This window comes from Elephantulus edwardii, unplaced genomic scaffold, assembly GCF_000299155.1.
Source record: "Elephantulus edwardii isolate Elephantulus edwardi_28Jun2011 unplaced genomic scaffold, EleEdw1.0 scaffold00046, whole genome shotgun sequence".
NCBI lineage: Eukaryota > Metazoa > Chordata > Mammalia > Macroscelidea > Macroscelididae > Elephantulus > Elephantulus edwardii.
In genome coordinates, this window is record NW_006399796.1 from 9,500,451 (window position 1) to 9,515,871 (window position 15,421).

At 37.7% G+C, this 15,421-nt stretch overlaps 1 protein-coding gene across 1 annotated transcript in view; it reads left to right on the forward strand.

Annotated features, from left to right (window-relative positions):
* Positions 1 to 534: 534 nt before the first annotated feature.
* CSNK1G3 (casein kinase 1, gamma 3) overlaps positions 535 to 15,421 on the forward strand; it is a 151,150-nt gene continuing 136,263 nt past the window's right edge. Inside the window, 1 exon segment of the mRNA XM_006886000.1 lies at positions 535 to 712. Coding sequence (XP_006886062.1) covers positions 535 to 712 — 178 coding nt within the window.

Here is a 15,421-nt window from a genome sequence, read left to right on the forward strand (position 1 = left end):
CCTACGGCGTGGGTGCTAAGGAGACTATCACATGTATTGGGGTACTGAGTTCAGTCTTTAAGAAGTAATTAAATCCATGATTTCTAGTCTTTATTTTGTTTGATGCTTGTAATCTGTTCAAAAGTGCAAGTATATAGGATAATTTAAGTGTTTTTCATGAGTTGATTTCAGTGGACATCTATAAATAACAATAATTTATTGCCTAAATTTGTGTTATTTTATTTCCCAAACATAAGCTTTTAAATTTTTGTCGTTGACTAGTTTTCTTTTCTTAATATTCTAGGTATCTGTCAATATCAGTGTACATCATTGAAAAGATAATTTTGAAGACATGTTTTGCTGAAAAGACAACTGAGAAAAACCGTTTTCCGAATGGGATGAACACGCTCCAGCTAACTGACTACCCACTACAATTTGAATGTTAACATTATTCTCCTGGTACAGTTACTTAGTGATGTACCTGTTCTCACAGTATCCTATTTCAGTGTGTTTGTCTTGATTAAAGAATTCAAAGTGGAGTACCAAAAACTTGATATGGATAATAAAAAGAAAGACAAGGACAAATCAGATGATAGAATGGCACGGCCAAGTGGTCGATCAGGACATAGTACACGAGGAACTGGATCTTCATCCTCTGGAGTTTTGATGGTTGGACCTAACTTTAGAGTTGGAAAAAAAATTGGTTGTGGCAATTTTGGAGAATTACGATTAGGTAAGACTATTTTGTTTTTGTTACAGGATGTTACAATTTATTTTTCATAGAAGATACTTTTTAAATGGAAATATTTATCTGTGTAGATTGCTTAGTTATGGTAGTTTTTTAAAAAAATTATTATTTTTTAATTTTCTATTAGTTTATTTACAAAATTCAAACACAGATTCGAACAAATTCTTTGAATTTCTCTCACCCCCCCACCTGTGAAATTGTTAAAGGGTAAAGATATTCGATAAGTTTTCTTAAGCACTTATTTTTTATTTTTAAGGAATTCCTTGATTGAAGAATGCTTCCTTACTTGAGGTTAACCTTCCAGAATCTGAAACAGGATAGTACATTTTTAAAGCCCGGCCAGCTAAAATAGCTACCTGAAATTAATTTATTACAAAAAGCTTTTTTTGTCTACATGTACTCCATACTTACTGATTTGTTATCTGATATTACACATTTAAGGTGATGGTAAAAAAAAATTGCTGCTTTGTGTATTTGTTTGAGTTTTGTCTCTGTGTCCAACTTTCATGGTTTTCAGAGCCATTCGTGTTTTAGGCTCATTGCTGAAGGAGCAAGCTCATCAGATGGGCTCTTGGCAGCCCAGCCTGAATTGTTATACCACCATTGCAGCATTTTGTTTACAGGAGGCAGATTGTGGGATTATGAGGTAACTCATGTTAAAGGAATTGTGCTGCCAATGCAAGAGTATCCGGTTCTAGTCCACCAGCTTCTTCTCCTCCATGTGTGATTTACTGCCTCAGAAAACCCACTGGAGGGTCAGCTGTGGGTTGGTTCCAACAGGATGGTACACAGCAATAATTTATGATGAAGAGAGGCAGAGCTGGGGATTATAAAATAACTTTTCTCGTAAGGGCCCAAAAGTGGCTGAAGGGGTCTGGTGAGGTTTTTCCCTACCTTCTTATACTTAGGTGTCCTAGAAGGATCACATCATACAGCTGGACGAGTTCTGGGGGTAATTTGGAGCCTGTGGCAGAAGCTTGCTGCCCACTCCTTCTTTTTTTCCTTGCATGATACATATTTTCCAGAATGTCTGGGCTTTCGGACCTTAAACTGTGTGAGGCGTGGGTATTTTTCTTAGGGATAATAGACTATTTTTTCAGATTTGAAATTATTTAGTAACTGATTAGAAGTGTTTATGTGTCTTAAAGGTAATACACTGTAAGTGCATACAATAAATGAAATACGTACTTTTATAGTTTAGCCCTTCCTCTACCTTCCTCTACCTAGCGGTATGTCTGGATTGGCCTCAGAAATGTCTAATTTTGACAGTGGATTCAGGCTTGTCTTAAAATCAAGGAGTTTTGGTGGTAAAATGTTTAAGCATTTAGCTGCTAGCTGAAAGGTCAGTGATTCAAACTTGCTCTTTGGGATAAAAGACCTGGTGTTATACTCCCATAAAGATTACAGCCTAGCAAACCCAGTGGAACAATTATACCTTGTCACATTGGATCTCTGTAAGTTGTAATCAATTTGATGTCACATAATAACAACAGCATTTTTATTATGAGGCAAAGTTGAGAAATAGTGATTTAATTCAGCCTTCTATAAGGTGACTGAAACTCAAAGACTATGATCTGCCAGCAATTTAATGACAGACTCTAGCCCAAAATCGATCTTTTTTTTAAACTGGTGAGAATTTAAAACTCACTGCTTTCGAGTTGGTTCTGACTCATAACAACCCTCCTTTGGATTTCTGAGGCTGTAAATCACAAAAGAAGGAGACTACGTATCTTTCTCCCATGGATGATACAAACTGATAGAAGCTTGAAGTCTTTGGCTTAGCCAGTGAAACTTGATATAGACTGCTCCAGAGTTCTCCTATTAACTGTTGTTAAATGTCACCAAGTCGACTATGATTCATAACGGCCCTATGAACAGCATATCTGAACCTTGCCTTATCCTGCACCATCCTTATAATCTCTTTCTTGCTTAACTGCTAGGGCCATGAAAATGTGAATATTTCCATTGAAGGAAAATGAAGAGGGAATGGCATGAGGGAGTGGTCAGCATACAGGTGTCTTGAGGACTCTGATCAATGAACTGGAGTGAGAACTTTAAAATAAAAAAAATATGCCTTCACACTGTTCCCTTTTTTCAGCCGTGCTGTTAGAAATAAATTCAGGTTTTTATTTGTTTTTTGTTCTTGTCAAATATGTCTTTGGTTCTTGTAAAACATTCTAATTTGTAATAACTTCCTTATTATATTACTATTTTGTATAGTTAATGTATATTCAATATTTGAATAAAGCAAGCCAGTAAAAGATAGTGGCATAGTTTGTACATAGTTTTAACATGATATGGGTGCCAGAGTTTTTTTACATTTATTAAAGATTCAAGTATTTGAGTGGATTAATGTTTTACATTTAATTTTTCAATGGATATGTATTCAGTAATTTGAAGTTCTTAAAATATTTCTGACTTTGAAGTTAGAGAACTTCTACTATGTACTTCGTGAACTCTGAAAAATATTATCTATTCATCTTATCTATCTCTCCAGTATTTCCTACATGCCCACCATGTATCAGACATGATCAGGCATTAGTAATATACAGAAAAAAAAGATATAATCCCTGATGTCATGATATATAAAAGACAATCCAGGGGGACTTTGTTGTCCCTCTGATGCAAGACACGAAGACATGTGTGGCATGGCCTGGCCCTGCAGCATCTTTCTGCTGCTTCTTCCCCACCATCTGCTAAAGGCTTCAGCCCAGTCCAGGCTCATTCACATTCAGGCTGGCAACAGATCCACTGCCTGTCAGGTCGAGGGGCTACAGTTCCAGTGTGGCCTGGACCATACTCCCCCCCCCCCAGCACTAGACCACTGCTCTGCTCCCTGGAGATCACCCTGCTGCTGCCCTGCTGTCCTGAACCAGGAGCACCAATATCCCAGGTGATTGGTCTTAAGGACGGCTGTCTAGCTACATCACCTGGGATTTCTTAAGCTCAAACAGAAGAGGCTGGATGGAGCTGTGTTTTCTGGAGTGTAACAGTCATCCCGCTTTGGGCCCTTAGGCCGAAGAGGGGAGCACCAATATACAAGTCCTTCACAAAATATTGGCATACTCTGAAACATTATACAGGTACAATAATTTAACATCTGCTAAGAAAAGACTCACATAATGTCAAGAAAGCAGCAGTCTGCCTCAGTCATCATGAAAAAACAAAATAACACTACTAAAAAAGCAGGTCCAAGAAATACTCCAGAGAGAGAGAACTAGAAGAAATATTTGATATGGAGTTATTTGAACAGTTACAAAAGAAGATGCAAATGATGGAGGAAACAATAGAAGCCTTTAAGAGAGAAAAATACCCCAGATACAGTGATCTAAAAGAAATATATTGATGAGGAGCAACTTGAATAGCTGTGGAAGACAATGCAAAAGATGGAAGAAAGAACTGGTAGTATAGATAAAGAGGTACAAGAACTTAAAAAATCATGACAAGACAGGGAGGTTACAGCCAACACAGTACTGGAAATAATAGAAAAGCATGAAAATGCAATCCGGAATATTAAGACTGAAATGGCAGAAGTGTTCAACACCCTGTTTGGACAAAAAAGTATAACAGAAGAGGTGAAAAAAAAAAAAGAGTCTGAGATGAAAGACAAAAGCCTCACTGGAAGCATAGAAAGAAAAATTAGAGATAAACCACTAGAATAAAAATTAGAGATAAAATGTAAACAAAATGAAGAAAACAGAATCATATGTGATGGCATCAAAAAGAACAATATGTGTGATTGGAATTCTAGAACAGAAGAATTACAGGAAAGTGACTTTGAAAATTGTGGAAGAAATACTAAAAGTAAACTTCCCAAGTATTTTGAAGACAAGAAATAGTCAAGAAGCACAGCGAACACCAAATAGACTAGACCCCAAAATAAAAACTCCAAGACATATCATTGTTAAATTAAAAGAAAAGTATAGAATACTAAAAGCAGTGTAAGAAAAATAGTCACCTTCAAAGGGGAAACAATTAGATTAAATTCTGATTTCTCAGGAAAACCACACAAGCTAGAAGACAATAGGATGGCATATACAGAAAGTTGAAAGAAAACATTTGCCACTCAATTATGCTATACCCAGCAAAGCTCTCTATCAAATTTGAAGGAGAAATTAGATCCTTTGTAGAAAACAAGAAACTTCAGGACTATGCGAAAACAAGATGAAAACTACAAGAGCTTTTAAGTGAAGTCCTTTACATGGAGATGCCATCAGAAAGTGGATGGACCATATTAATATTAACCAGAAACAAAAGGAAGCACAACAAAATGGCAATGGTAAAACCTGCCCTGACATAATCAACATTTAATGTGAATGGACTAAATGTGCCAATTAAGAGAAAAAGAGTAGCAGATTTGATATAAAAACAAAGCCCATTAATTTGTTGCCTACAAGAGACACATCTAAAAGGGGGAGAAGAACACAGACTGAAAATCAAAGGCTGGGGGGGAAAAACATACCAAGCAAATGGCACCCTTAAAAAAGCAAGAATGGCAATACTAATCTGATAAAATAGACTTCAGAATGAAAACTATGATCAGAGATAAAGAAGGGCATTGCATACTGATTAAAGGCACAAATAGATCAAGAAGACATAACCTTGGTCAACATTTAAACACTGAATGATAGACCTGCAAAATACATAAAACAACAGTTAACAGAATTGAAGAAAGAAGTAGCCCCTCAATAGTGATAGGAGACTTTAACCCACGGCTATCACCGAAGAATAGGTCAGCTCAAAAGAAATTTAACAAAGACACAGAATATCTAAACTATACAATCAAACACCTCAACCCTATGGATGTGTTTGGGGTACTTTACCCAACTAAAACTCAATTGGCTTTCTTCTCAAGTGCACACAGTACATTCTTCAGAATTACTCACATATTAAGACACAAAGCAAGCCTTAACAAATTTAAAAAAAAAAACAACAAACCACCGAACAAACACATTGAAATAATTCAAAGTATCTTCTCAGACCTCAGTGCAACATAAACCACCCACGTGGAAACTAAATAACTCTCTTCTAGAACAAGATTGGGCTATAAAAGAAATAAAGAATAAAATAAAGAAGTTCCTTGAAACTAAAGAAAACTCAAAGTACCAAAACTGCTTCAGCAGTCCTCAGGGGACACACACATATAAAAGGAAGAAAGAAGGAAAATCAATGATCTAACTCAACACCCTCATCAAATAGAAAAAGAACAACAATCTAATCCTACGGTCTCAAGAAGAAAGGGAAATCATAAGGGTACGACTGAAATCAATGAGATAGAAAACAAAACAATTCAGACCTTCAATAAGACCAGGAGCTGGTTTTTCAAAAGGATGAATAAAATTGACAAACCACTGGCAAACTTAACAAAAAAAGAAAAAGAGAAGACATAGATAACTTAAGAAAGTATAGAGTTGACGTCACAACCATCATCAGAACTGATGAAATGAAATAGATAATATTAGAATACTATGAAAGCTATACTCTGATAAATTTGAAAACGTAGAGGAAATGGAAAAATTCCTCAAAACTCATGCCCTATCCAGATTGTTAAGGACAGATATAGAACACTTGAATAGAGCCATCACAGAAGAAGAAATTGAACAGGTCATAAAAAGACTTTCTCATAAAAGTCTGGACCGGATGGCTTCACAGCTGAATTCTGCCAAGCATTGAGAGAAGATCTATCACCAATTCTACTTAAAGTATTAAAAAAAATAGGAAAAGAAGACCCACTCCCAGAGTCATTCTATGAAGCAATTATAACCCTAATACCAAAAGCAAGCAAAGATTTTACTATAGACTAATATCACTCATGAATAAAATGCAAAAATCCTTAACAAAATCCTTGCCAATAGAATCCAAAAACACATAAAAAAAATTCATCATGACCAAGTGGGATTTATAACAGGTATGCAAGTATGGTTCAACATAAGAAAAACCATCAACATAATTCACCACATTAATAAAGCAAATAAGAACCATATGATCTTAGCAATTGGTGCAGAAAAGGCACTTGACAAAATCCAACACCCCTTCCTGATAAAGACTCAGCACAATTGGAATAGAAGGGAATTTTCTCAGCATAGAAGAAAAGTGTATGTTCAAAACCAAGAGCCAGTATCATTCTCAATGGAAAAAGACAAAAAGCATTTTCCTTGCCAACAGGGACAAGGATGCCCACTGTCACCACCTCTATTCAGTATTGGAAGTGCTTGCTGGGGCAATACAACAAGAGAAGGAAATAAAAGGCATTCAGATCAGCAAAGAGATGTTTAAACTTACAGTATATGCAGATGATATTATAGTGTACACAGAAAATCCCAAGGACTCAACAACAACAAAAAAACCCAAAAAACTTTTAGAGCTAGTAGACCAGTGTAGTAGAGTGGGAGGATATAAGATCAATATCCAACAATCAGTGGGATTTCTCTAAAGTAACAAAGAGAACTCAGAGATGGAAACCAAGAAAGCAATACCATTTGTGGTCAACCAACTACAAATTGAGATACTTGGGGGTGAACCTAACTAGAGACACAAAAGGACCTGTACAAAGAAAACTACAGAACATTTCTGTGAGACACAATAAAATATCTAAATAAAAGGAAGAATGTCCTGTGTTCATGGATAGGAAGACTCAGTATAGTGAAAATAACAGTCATACCAAAAGCAAGCTACATGTTCAACGCAATCCCAGATACCGAATTCATTTTCAAGGATATTGAAAGGAAATTATCAACTTTATTTAGTCAAGAGAGAGACTCCAAGTAAGCAAAGCACTTCTGAAAAACAAAAAATGAAGTGGGAAGCATAGCACTCCATGACGTCAAAACCTCCTACACAGCAGTAGTAACCAAAACAGCATGGTACTGGTACAATGACAGGCACAGAGATCAATAGAACAGAATTGAGAACCCAGAAATAGACCCATCTATCTAGGGTCAACTGATAATTTGACAAAGAAACAAAATCTCTCAAATGGGGAAGTGACAACCTCTTCAACATTTGGTGCTGGCAAAACTAGACTGCTACTTGCAGAAAGCTGAACAGGATCCACCATACACAAAAATCAACTCAAGAGGTATTAGAGACCTGAGACTAAAGCCCAAACCCATAATGTTTTTAAGAGACAAACTCGCATCAAGCTTAATCGACTTAGTCTATGGTATAAAGAGACTGCCAAATAAAGCCAGAAAAGCATAATTTTGAGAGGAAAAAATTGATTGGGACATCCTAAAGATTAAATCTCTGTGTGCATCAAAACCTTTTCCAGAGTGAAAAGTAAACCTTCTGACTGGGGAAAAATATTTGGCAATACCATTTCAGATAAGGGTCTCATATAAAAAGTTTACGGAATCCTGTAGGGCCACCACAAGAAAATGACGGATAATAAAATTACCAAATGGGTAAAAATATATGGAAGGACATGTCCCAGAAGAAGATATTTGGATGGCCAACAGACACATGAAGAAATGCTCAGAATCACTAGCAGTAAGAGTTGCAAATCAAAACCACAATGAGTTACCATCTTACTCCAGTAGCAGTGGCAAAGTTTAACAAGACAGCAAGTAATAAATGTTGGGAGAGGATGTGGACAGATAGGAACTCTTATCCATTTTTGATGGGATTTTACAATGGGATAGCCACTCTGGAAAGCAGTTTGAGGTTTCATCTAAAAGTTGGACATAGAAATTCCACACGACCCAGCTATTCTACTGCTTGGAATATACCCCAAGAGAATTAGAACTGAGGCACAAATGACGATTGTATACCAATATTCATACCAACGTTATTCACTGTAACAAGAACATCGAGACAGCCCAAATGTACAGCTACAATTGGATGGAATTTGAAAGTATAGTACCTTCCTAAGATGGAACACTATGCAATATGCAGGAGCACTGATTTTCAAAATCATTACCTAATTTGGAAGGGCTTGGAGAGCAATATGCTAAGAGAACTAACTTAATCCCATAAGGACAAATCCTGTAAAAGACCATTACTGTAGAAATAGGTAACCAGTAATATATGCATGAGAATCCAAGAGGGAGAGGGTGGGAGCAAAAGGGTGAGGATGGGTGGGGAAATGAGGATGGTTAATCATAGTATCACACAGTTTAACGGGTGGGGGAGCACTACATAACAGAAATGGGAAAGATCTGGTGTGAAAAACAATGTAAAGGAACTTTGTACTGAAACCCGTATAAAATAAACCTAATTTAAAGCGGGGGGGGGGGGAGATAATCTGTTTGGGCATTCATGTCCTTACCTTTAAGATAAAATTTCTGCTTTTTACATTTGTTTTATTTTGTTTTTCATTACTGCACTCCCTGTATCTATCCATCTCCTTGATGATCTTTTTATCTTTTGTTCACCTTCCACCTTTCCAAGAAATAGCCTCTCCTAAAGCATGCCTAAAGTATGTGAGATGAAGCTTCACTGTTCTTGCCTCAAAGGAACAATCTGGCTACACTTTTCTGATACATATCCGTTTGTTCTTTTGGCAATCCATGCAGTATTCAGCAATCTTTCCCAATAGCACAGCTTAAAGGCATCGATTCTTCCTCTGTCTTCCTTATTCTCTGTTATTCTCTGTAGATGCAGATAGAAGTCCTTAGATAGTTGGAGAAAAGACTGAAATTGTCAACAGTTTTGTCTTGCTTGGATCCACAATTAGTTCCCTTGGTACCAGTAGTCAAGAGATTTGGAGGTGTATAGCATTGGGAGAGTCTATCATGGACTTCTCCAAAGTCTTGAAAAGCAATTGTGTCAGTCTAAAGACTAAGGTGTGAGTGATTCAAGCCATAGTTTTTCCAATCACATGTTGTGTGTGTGTGTATATATGTATATATGTATATATGTATATATGTAGATATGTATATATGTATGTATATAGTGGAGGAATACTCATCAATAACTAGTGTTGTGAAGATGACACAACTTTCCTTGCTGAAACGGATGAGGACTTGAAGTGTTTGCAGCAGACGGTCAAGAACAGTAGTCTTCAATAAGGATTGAAGCTCAACATCAAGAAGACAGATTATCAATTGGCAGCACTGTGATAGATGGAGAAGAGATTGAGGTTTTTAACAGTAGCAGCTTACTTGACTCCAAAATCAGCACTCTTGGCACCAACAATCAAGAAATAAATGGATTTTATTAGGTCACGGGCCTCTCCAAAGTGCTAAAGAACAACAATATGAATCTAGAGATTATGGTGCACCTGATTCAGGCCACACATGGTCTCTGCAATTACTTGCTATACATAAGAGAGCTTGACAGTGACTAAGGATGACAGAAAAAGAATCGATACCTTTGAGCTGTGTTGCTGGAGAAGAGATTTGAAAATACTATGGAGCCCCGCTGATAGAACAGTTTTTTCTGGAGAAGATGAACCAAGCTCCTTCTTGGAGGCATGGATTTTGAAATTCTGTCTCACATGCTTGGGGAATGTGGCCAGGAATCCTTGGAAAAGGATTCGTACTTGGAAGGGTGGAGGGACAGTGCAGGAAAGGAAGACCACGGATGAGACGGATTGACAATAACTGGGATAGTGGGGGTAGATGTCTCAGAGACAGGTTAGGGCAGGGTTCAGAGATACTGTACATAGGATCACTATGAGCTGCAGGCATCAACAACAACATTTGTGTGTGTATATTGCTACTTTTTAACTTAAATGGGTTATATGTATGTTTTCATGTATGTATATATGTGTTGTTGTTTTTATGTGCCATCGAGTCAGCTGTGATTTATAGCGACCCTATGTACAACAGCCCTAAACCCTTCCCTATCCTGTACCAATCTCATCCATCTCATCGAGAGTCTTCCTCTGCTGTGCTGTCCATCCACTCTCCGAAGCATGATGTCTGTCTCCAAGGACTGGTCCCTCCTTGCAACATATCCAGAGCATGTCAGATGAAGCTTCAGAATCCTTGCCTCCAAGGAGAAGCCTGGCTTCACCCTACCCAGGGCAAACCTGTTCATTCTCTTAGCAGTCCGTGGTAAATTCAGTATTCTTCTCCAACACCACAGCTCAAAGGCATCAATTCTCCTTCTCATTGTCTAGCTCTCTGATGCAGAGCAAGTGATTGCAAAGACCATGGTCTCTATCTGGCACACCTTAGTCTCCAGGCTGACACCATTGTTCTTCAACACTTTGGAGAGGTCCCTAATAGCAGACATTCCCTGCACAATACATCTTTTAATTTCCTGGCTGCTGGTGCCAAGAGTGTTGATTGTGGAGCCAAGCAAACTAAAGCTGTTAACAATCTCAATATCTTTACCACCCATGCTGATGCTGCCAATTGGCCCAGTGGTGAGAATCTTTGTCTTATTGCTATTGAACCTCAATCCATATTGAAGACTGCAGTCTTTGACCTTCTACAGCAAGTGCTTTAGGTCCTCCTCAGTTTCAGCAAGCAGGTTATTGCCATCTGCATAACGCAGATTGTTGAAACTTCCACCAGTCCTGACGCCACACTTCTCATTAAGCCCAGCCTCCTGGATAATCTGTTCTGCCTATTGGTTAAAAAGGTAGGAGATAGGACACATCCCTAGTATATACTCTTCCCAATTTTGAGCCCTGCGGTGTTTCCTTGCTTTGTTCTGACAACTGCCTCCTGGTCCAAGTATAGGTTTTGCATTAGCACAATCAAGTGTTCTGGGATTCCCATTCTTCTCAGAGTCAGCCACAGTTGAAACACAGACATTCTTCTGTTACACCCTGCTTTCAGCTAAGATCCATCTTACATTAGCTACAATATCTCTAATACCATGACCCCTTCTAATATGCGTATGTATCTTAGCTGAAAGCAGGGTCTATCAGAGGAATGTCTACCTATGTTTCATTGATTATGCAAAGGCATTTGACTGTGTGAATCATAACAAACTGTGGCTGACTCTGAGAAGAATGGGAATCCTAGAACACTTGATTGTGCTAATGTGAAACCTATACTCACCACTGGACCAATTGGCAGCATCAGGTTGAATGGTGAAGAGATTGAAATTGAGATTGTTAACAGTTTTAGTCAGCTTGGCTCCACAGTCAACACTCTTGACACCAGCAGCCAGGAAATTAAAAGATGTACTGCAGTGGGAAAGTTGGCTATTACGGACCTCTCTAGGGTACTGAAGAGCAATGGTGTCACTCTGGAGACTAAGGTGCATCTGATACAGGCCATGGTCTTTGCAATCACTTGTTATGCATCAGAGAGCTGGACAATGACTAGGGAGGCTAGAAGGAGAATTGATGCCTTTGAGCTGTGGTGCTAGAGAAGAGTATTGAATGCACCATGGACTGCCAAGAAAACATTCATCCTGGAGAGGGTTAAAACGGGCTGCTATTTGGAAGCAAAAATTCTGTGGCTTTGTCTGACATACTTTGGACATGTTGTAAGGAGGGACTGGTCCTTAGAGAGGGACATAATGCTTGGGAGGGTGGAGGGACAGCACAAGAGGGGAAGACCCTCTATGAAGTGGATTGATTCAGTGACTGGGGGTACTCGGGGTGGGTGTATTGGAGGAAGTGCGATTGGCACAGAATAGAGTAGGGTTTAGTGCTGTTGTCCATAGGGTTGCTATGAGTCACAAGCGACTCGATGGCAAATAACGACAACAACAACAAATAGGTTGTCTACTAGGGATGTATTCTGTCTCCATACCTTTTCAATCTGTATGCAGAACAGGTCATCCTAGATTCTGGGCTGTACAAGGAGGAATGTGGTGTCAGGATTGGTGGAAGATTCATCAGTAACCTGCCTTATGCAGATGACACAACCCTGCTGGCTGCAGCTGAGGAGCACCTTAAATGCTTGCTGTAGCCTTCAATATGGATTGAAGCTCAACATCAAAATACCAGATTCTCAATCACTAGGCCAATTGACAGCATCATTATGGATGATGAAGAGATTGAGATAGTTAACAGTTTTAGTTTGCTTGGCCCCACTCTTGGTACCAGCATCCAGGAAATCAAGAGTTGAATTGCTTTGGGAAATTCAGCTGTTAGGGACCTCTCCAGAGTACGGAAGAGCAACTGCATTGGGCTGGAGACTAAGGTGCGCCTGATCTGGGCCATAGTCTTTGCAATTGCATGCTATGCATCAGAGAGCTGGACATTGACGAAGTATGATAGAAAGAACCTTTGAGCTGTGGTGCTGGAGAATAGTGTTGAATATACCATGGACTGTTAGGAGAACAAACGGGTTCTTCCTGGAGAGTGTGAAACCAGGCTGCTCCTTGGAGTCAAGGATTCTGAAGCTTTGTCTGACATACATTGGGTATGTTATAAGATGGGACCAGCCCTTGGAGAAGGGACATCATGTTTTGGAGAGTGGAGGAATAGTGCAGGAGAGGAAGCTTCTCGATGAGATGGACCGCTTCACCGACTGGGAAAATGGGAGTAGGTGTGTCAGAGACAGTGAGGTTCACACGGGATAGAGCAAGTTTTAGGGATCTTTAGGGTTGGTATGAGTAATGGCACATAACAACACAACAACAAAACCTGAAAAAACGTAGCTGAATGGATAGGATAAAAATAAGATGGGTGATTTAAAATGTAAATAATTTTTCTATTGGTCATTTTTTTTTTCTCTCTATGAAGTGTACTGTCTTATGACAGTGCAGGGCATAGAAAATTTCAGATCTCTTCAGCATGAAAAGACCCTCACACCTTTGAATAATCAAAGGGAGATAGTATTATCCACTATTGAAACCAGTCTTGAAGATAATTTTTGCAAATAAGTTGGACATAAAATGATTAGTCATGAAATATTTTAAAACATTTACAAAGGTTTCAAATAATTATTTAAAATTTGTTTTCCATAAATGTGCTCTTTGCTTACATTTTATATATACTTTTATAAAATGATACGTAAGTCTACTTGTGGTTTTATTTTATCTTCCTGCGATAGTGGTAAGGATCTCAGTCTTCAAATTGATAAATGTACTTTTAGTTTAATAATCAACTGAAGGAAATGTTTTTGTCAGACAAATGTGAGCAAATACAGCTAGTCAAATTAAGGGGTGTTATACATTGCTTTCTACGCTACCATATCTGAAATAAGATAGTCTTGTAGTTATGCCATTGTTTTACATTCTGCAGAAGTTTCCATTGCTTCTGTTATATTGTCTGCTTCCTTTCAATTATTACATGGTCATAACTCTCCTACCTTATTCTTTATGTCTGAGAACTAATTGTTGAAAATTCTACAGACCTTAAAATATAAAATTAGTAAATGTACAGATTAGGATGAGTTCATACATTTTTTCAGTTTATTTATTTTTCTCCTCTTACTGACTTGTTCGTTGTTTTTCGTGGAAACTCTCTTCGCTGACCCTCTAGTGGGTTTTCAGAGGCTGTGAATTACACAGGACGCGAATTCCATCTTTCTCCCTCAGAGTGGCTAGAATTCAAAGTGGCTGCTTTTAGTTTAGCAGTACAACCCACTCTCTTGGACTATGCCACAAGTTACCTGAAAAACTTATTAGCTAAAGAATAAGCTATGCCATTCTAACAAAGAGATGCCAGAATACAGTGATTTGAAGCTAAACAGTTTTTCTTTTTCACAATGCAGGAAGAATCCAGGGTGATCACGTTACCTGTGTACTCTACATGGTTATGATCTGTGTCCAGAGTGCTCATTTTAGTTATTCTTGTTCTGTAGAGACCTGATATGAAGGAAAGGGACTGTGAATGTTCATGTTAATTTCTGGAAGTGGGACATGACATGCTTCACATTCACTGATATCTAGAACTTAGTCACCTGACCATACAAATGGAGAGTAACATACCTCATGTCCATTTCTGTCTAGAACATTGTCTCATAGCTACCCATTGAAATATAGAAAATGCAGCTGGCTAGCCATGGTAAAACTTGAACGTTTTTCTCTTGTAAAAAAGAAGGAAAATGAATATAAATATTTAACTCAAAGTTTTGTAACAAATATGAAACAGTTTCACTACAACACTGTTTTCTATAATTATTAGCACTCCCCTGTAATCATGAGTACCTTCAAATAACACCTGCTTGATAAAATTATCTTTTCTAGTATGGCACAATGCTCTGTAAACTCCTCCCATCCCAAAATTGAATAAAAAGTTCAATTAGAACTAGTCTACTTGGAGCCTTCTTTTAAGTGGATTCTGCACAAATACTCATTTTCTTGTAAGACATGCTATATACACAAGCACCATTTTATGTATCATTGCTATACATATAACAGATTAAAAGTCAGTATGGGGCTGTGACTCTACTTGTGACTAAATGAAGTTGTATTGCTTAACCGTTTTTTTAATATTCCTAGAAACGAACTCAGGGTTTATCCAACTATAATGTTATATTTTTGTGCTTAGTTCTTTTGCAGTGACATAAAAGTAGATGTTTTGCCATACAAAAATCAACAAAAGGAGTTTTTAGAAATATTTGTTATATTTCAGTTTAATAGTGTGGGTTTATTGTCCTAGGACTTTTGTATATTTGTGAATAAATGTTATATACAGACGAGTTATAAATAGATGATACTACCTGGAGGATATTAAAATTCCATCTTTGATTTAAAAACCAGAATTTTTCCTTTATTAATTAAATATTAGTACTTAAGGAATAGCTTCCTTATTGTGAGCACCATTAACTTATTTTAAGTTTAGCACAGGAAACTTAATATTTTTATATTTAATAAGCATTTTTATCCTCTTCAGAT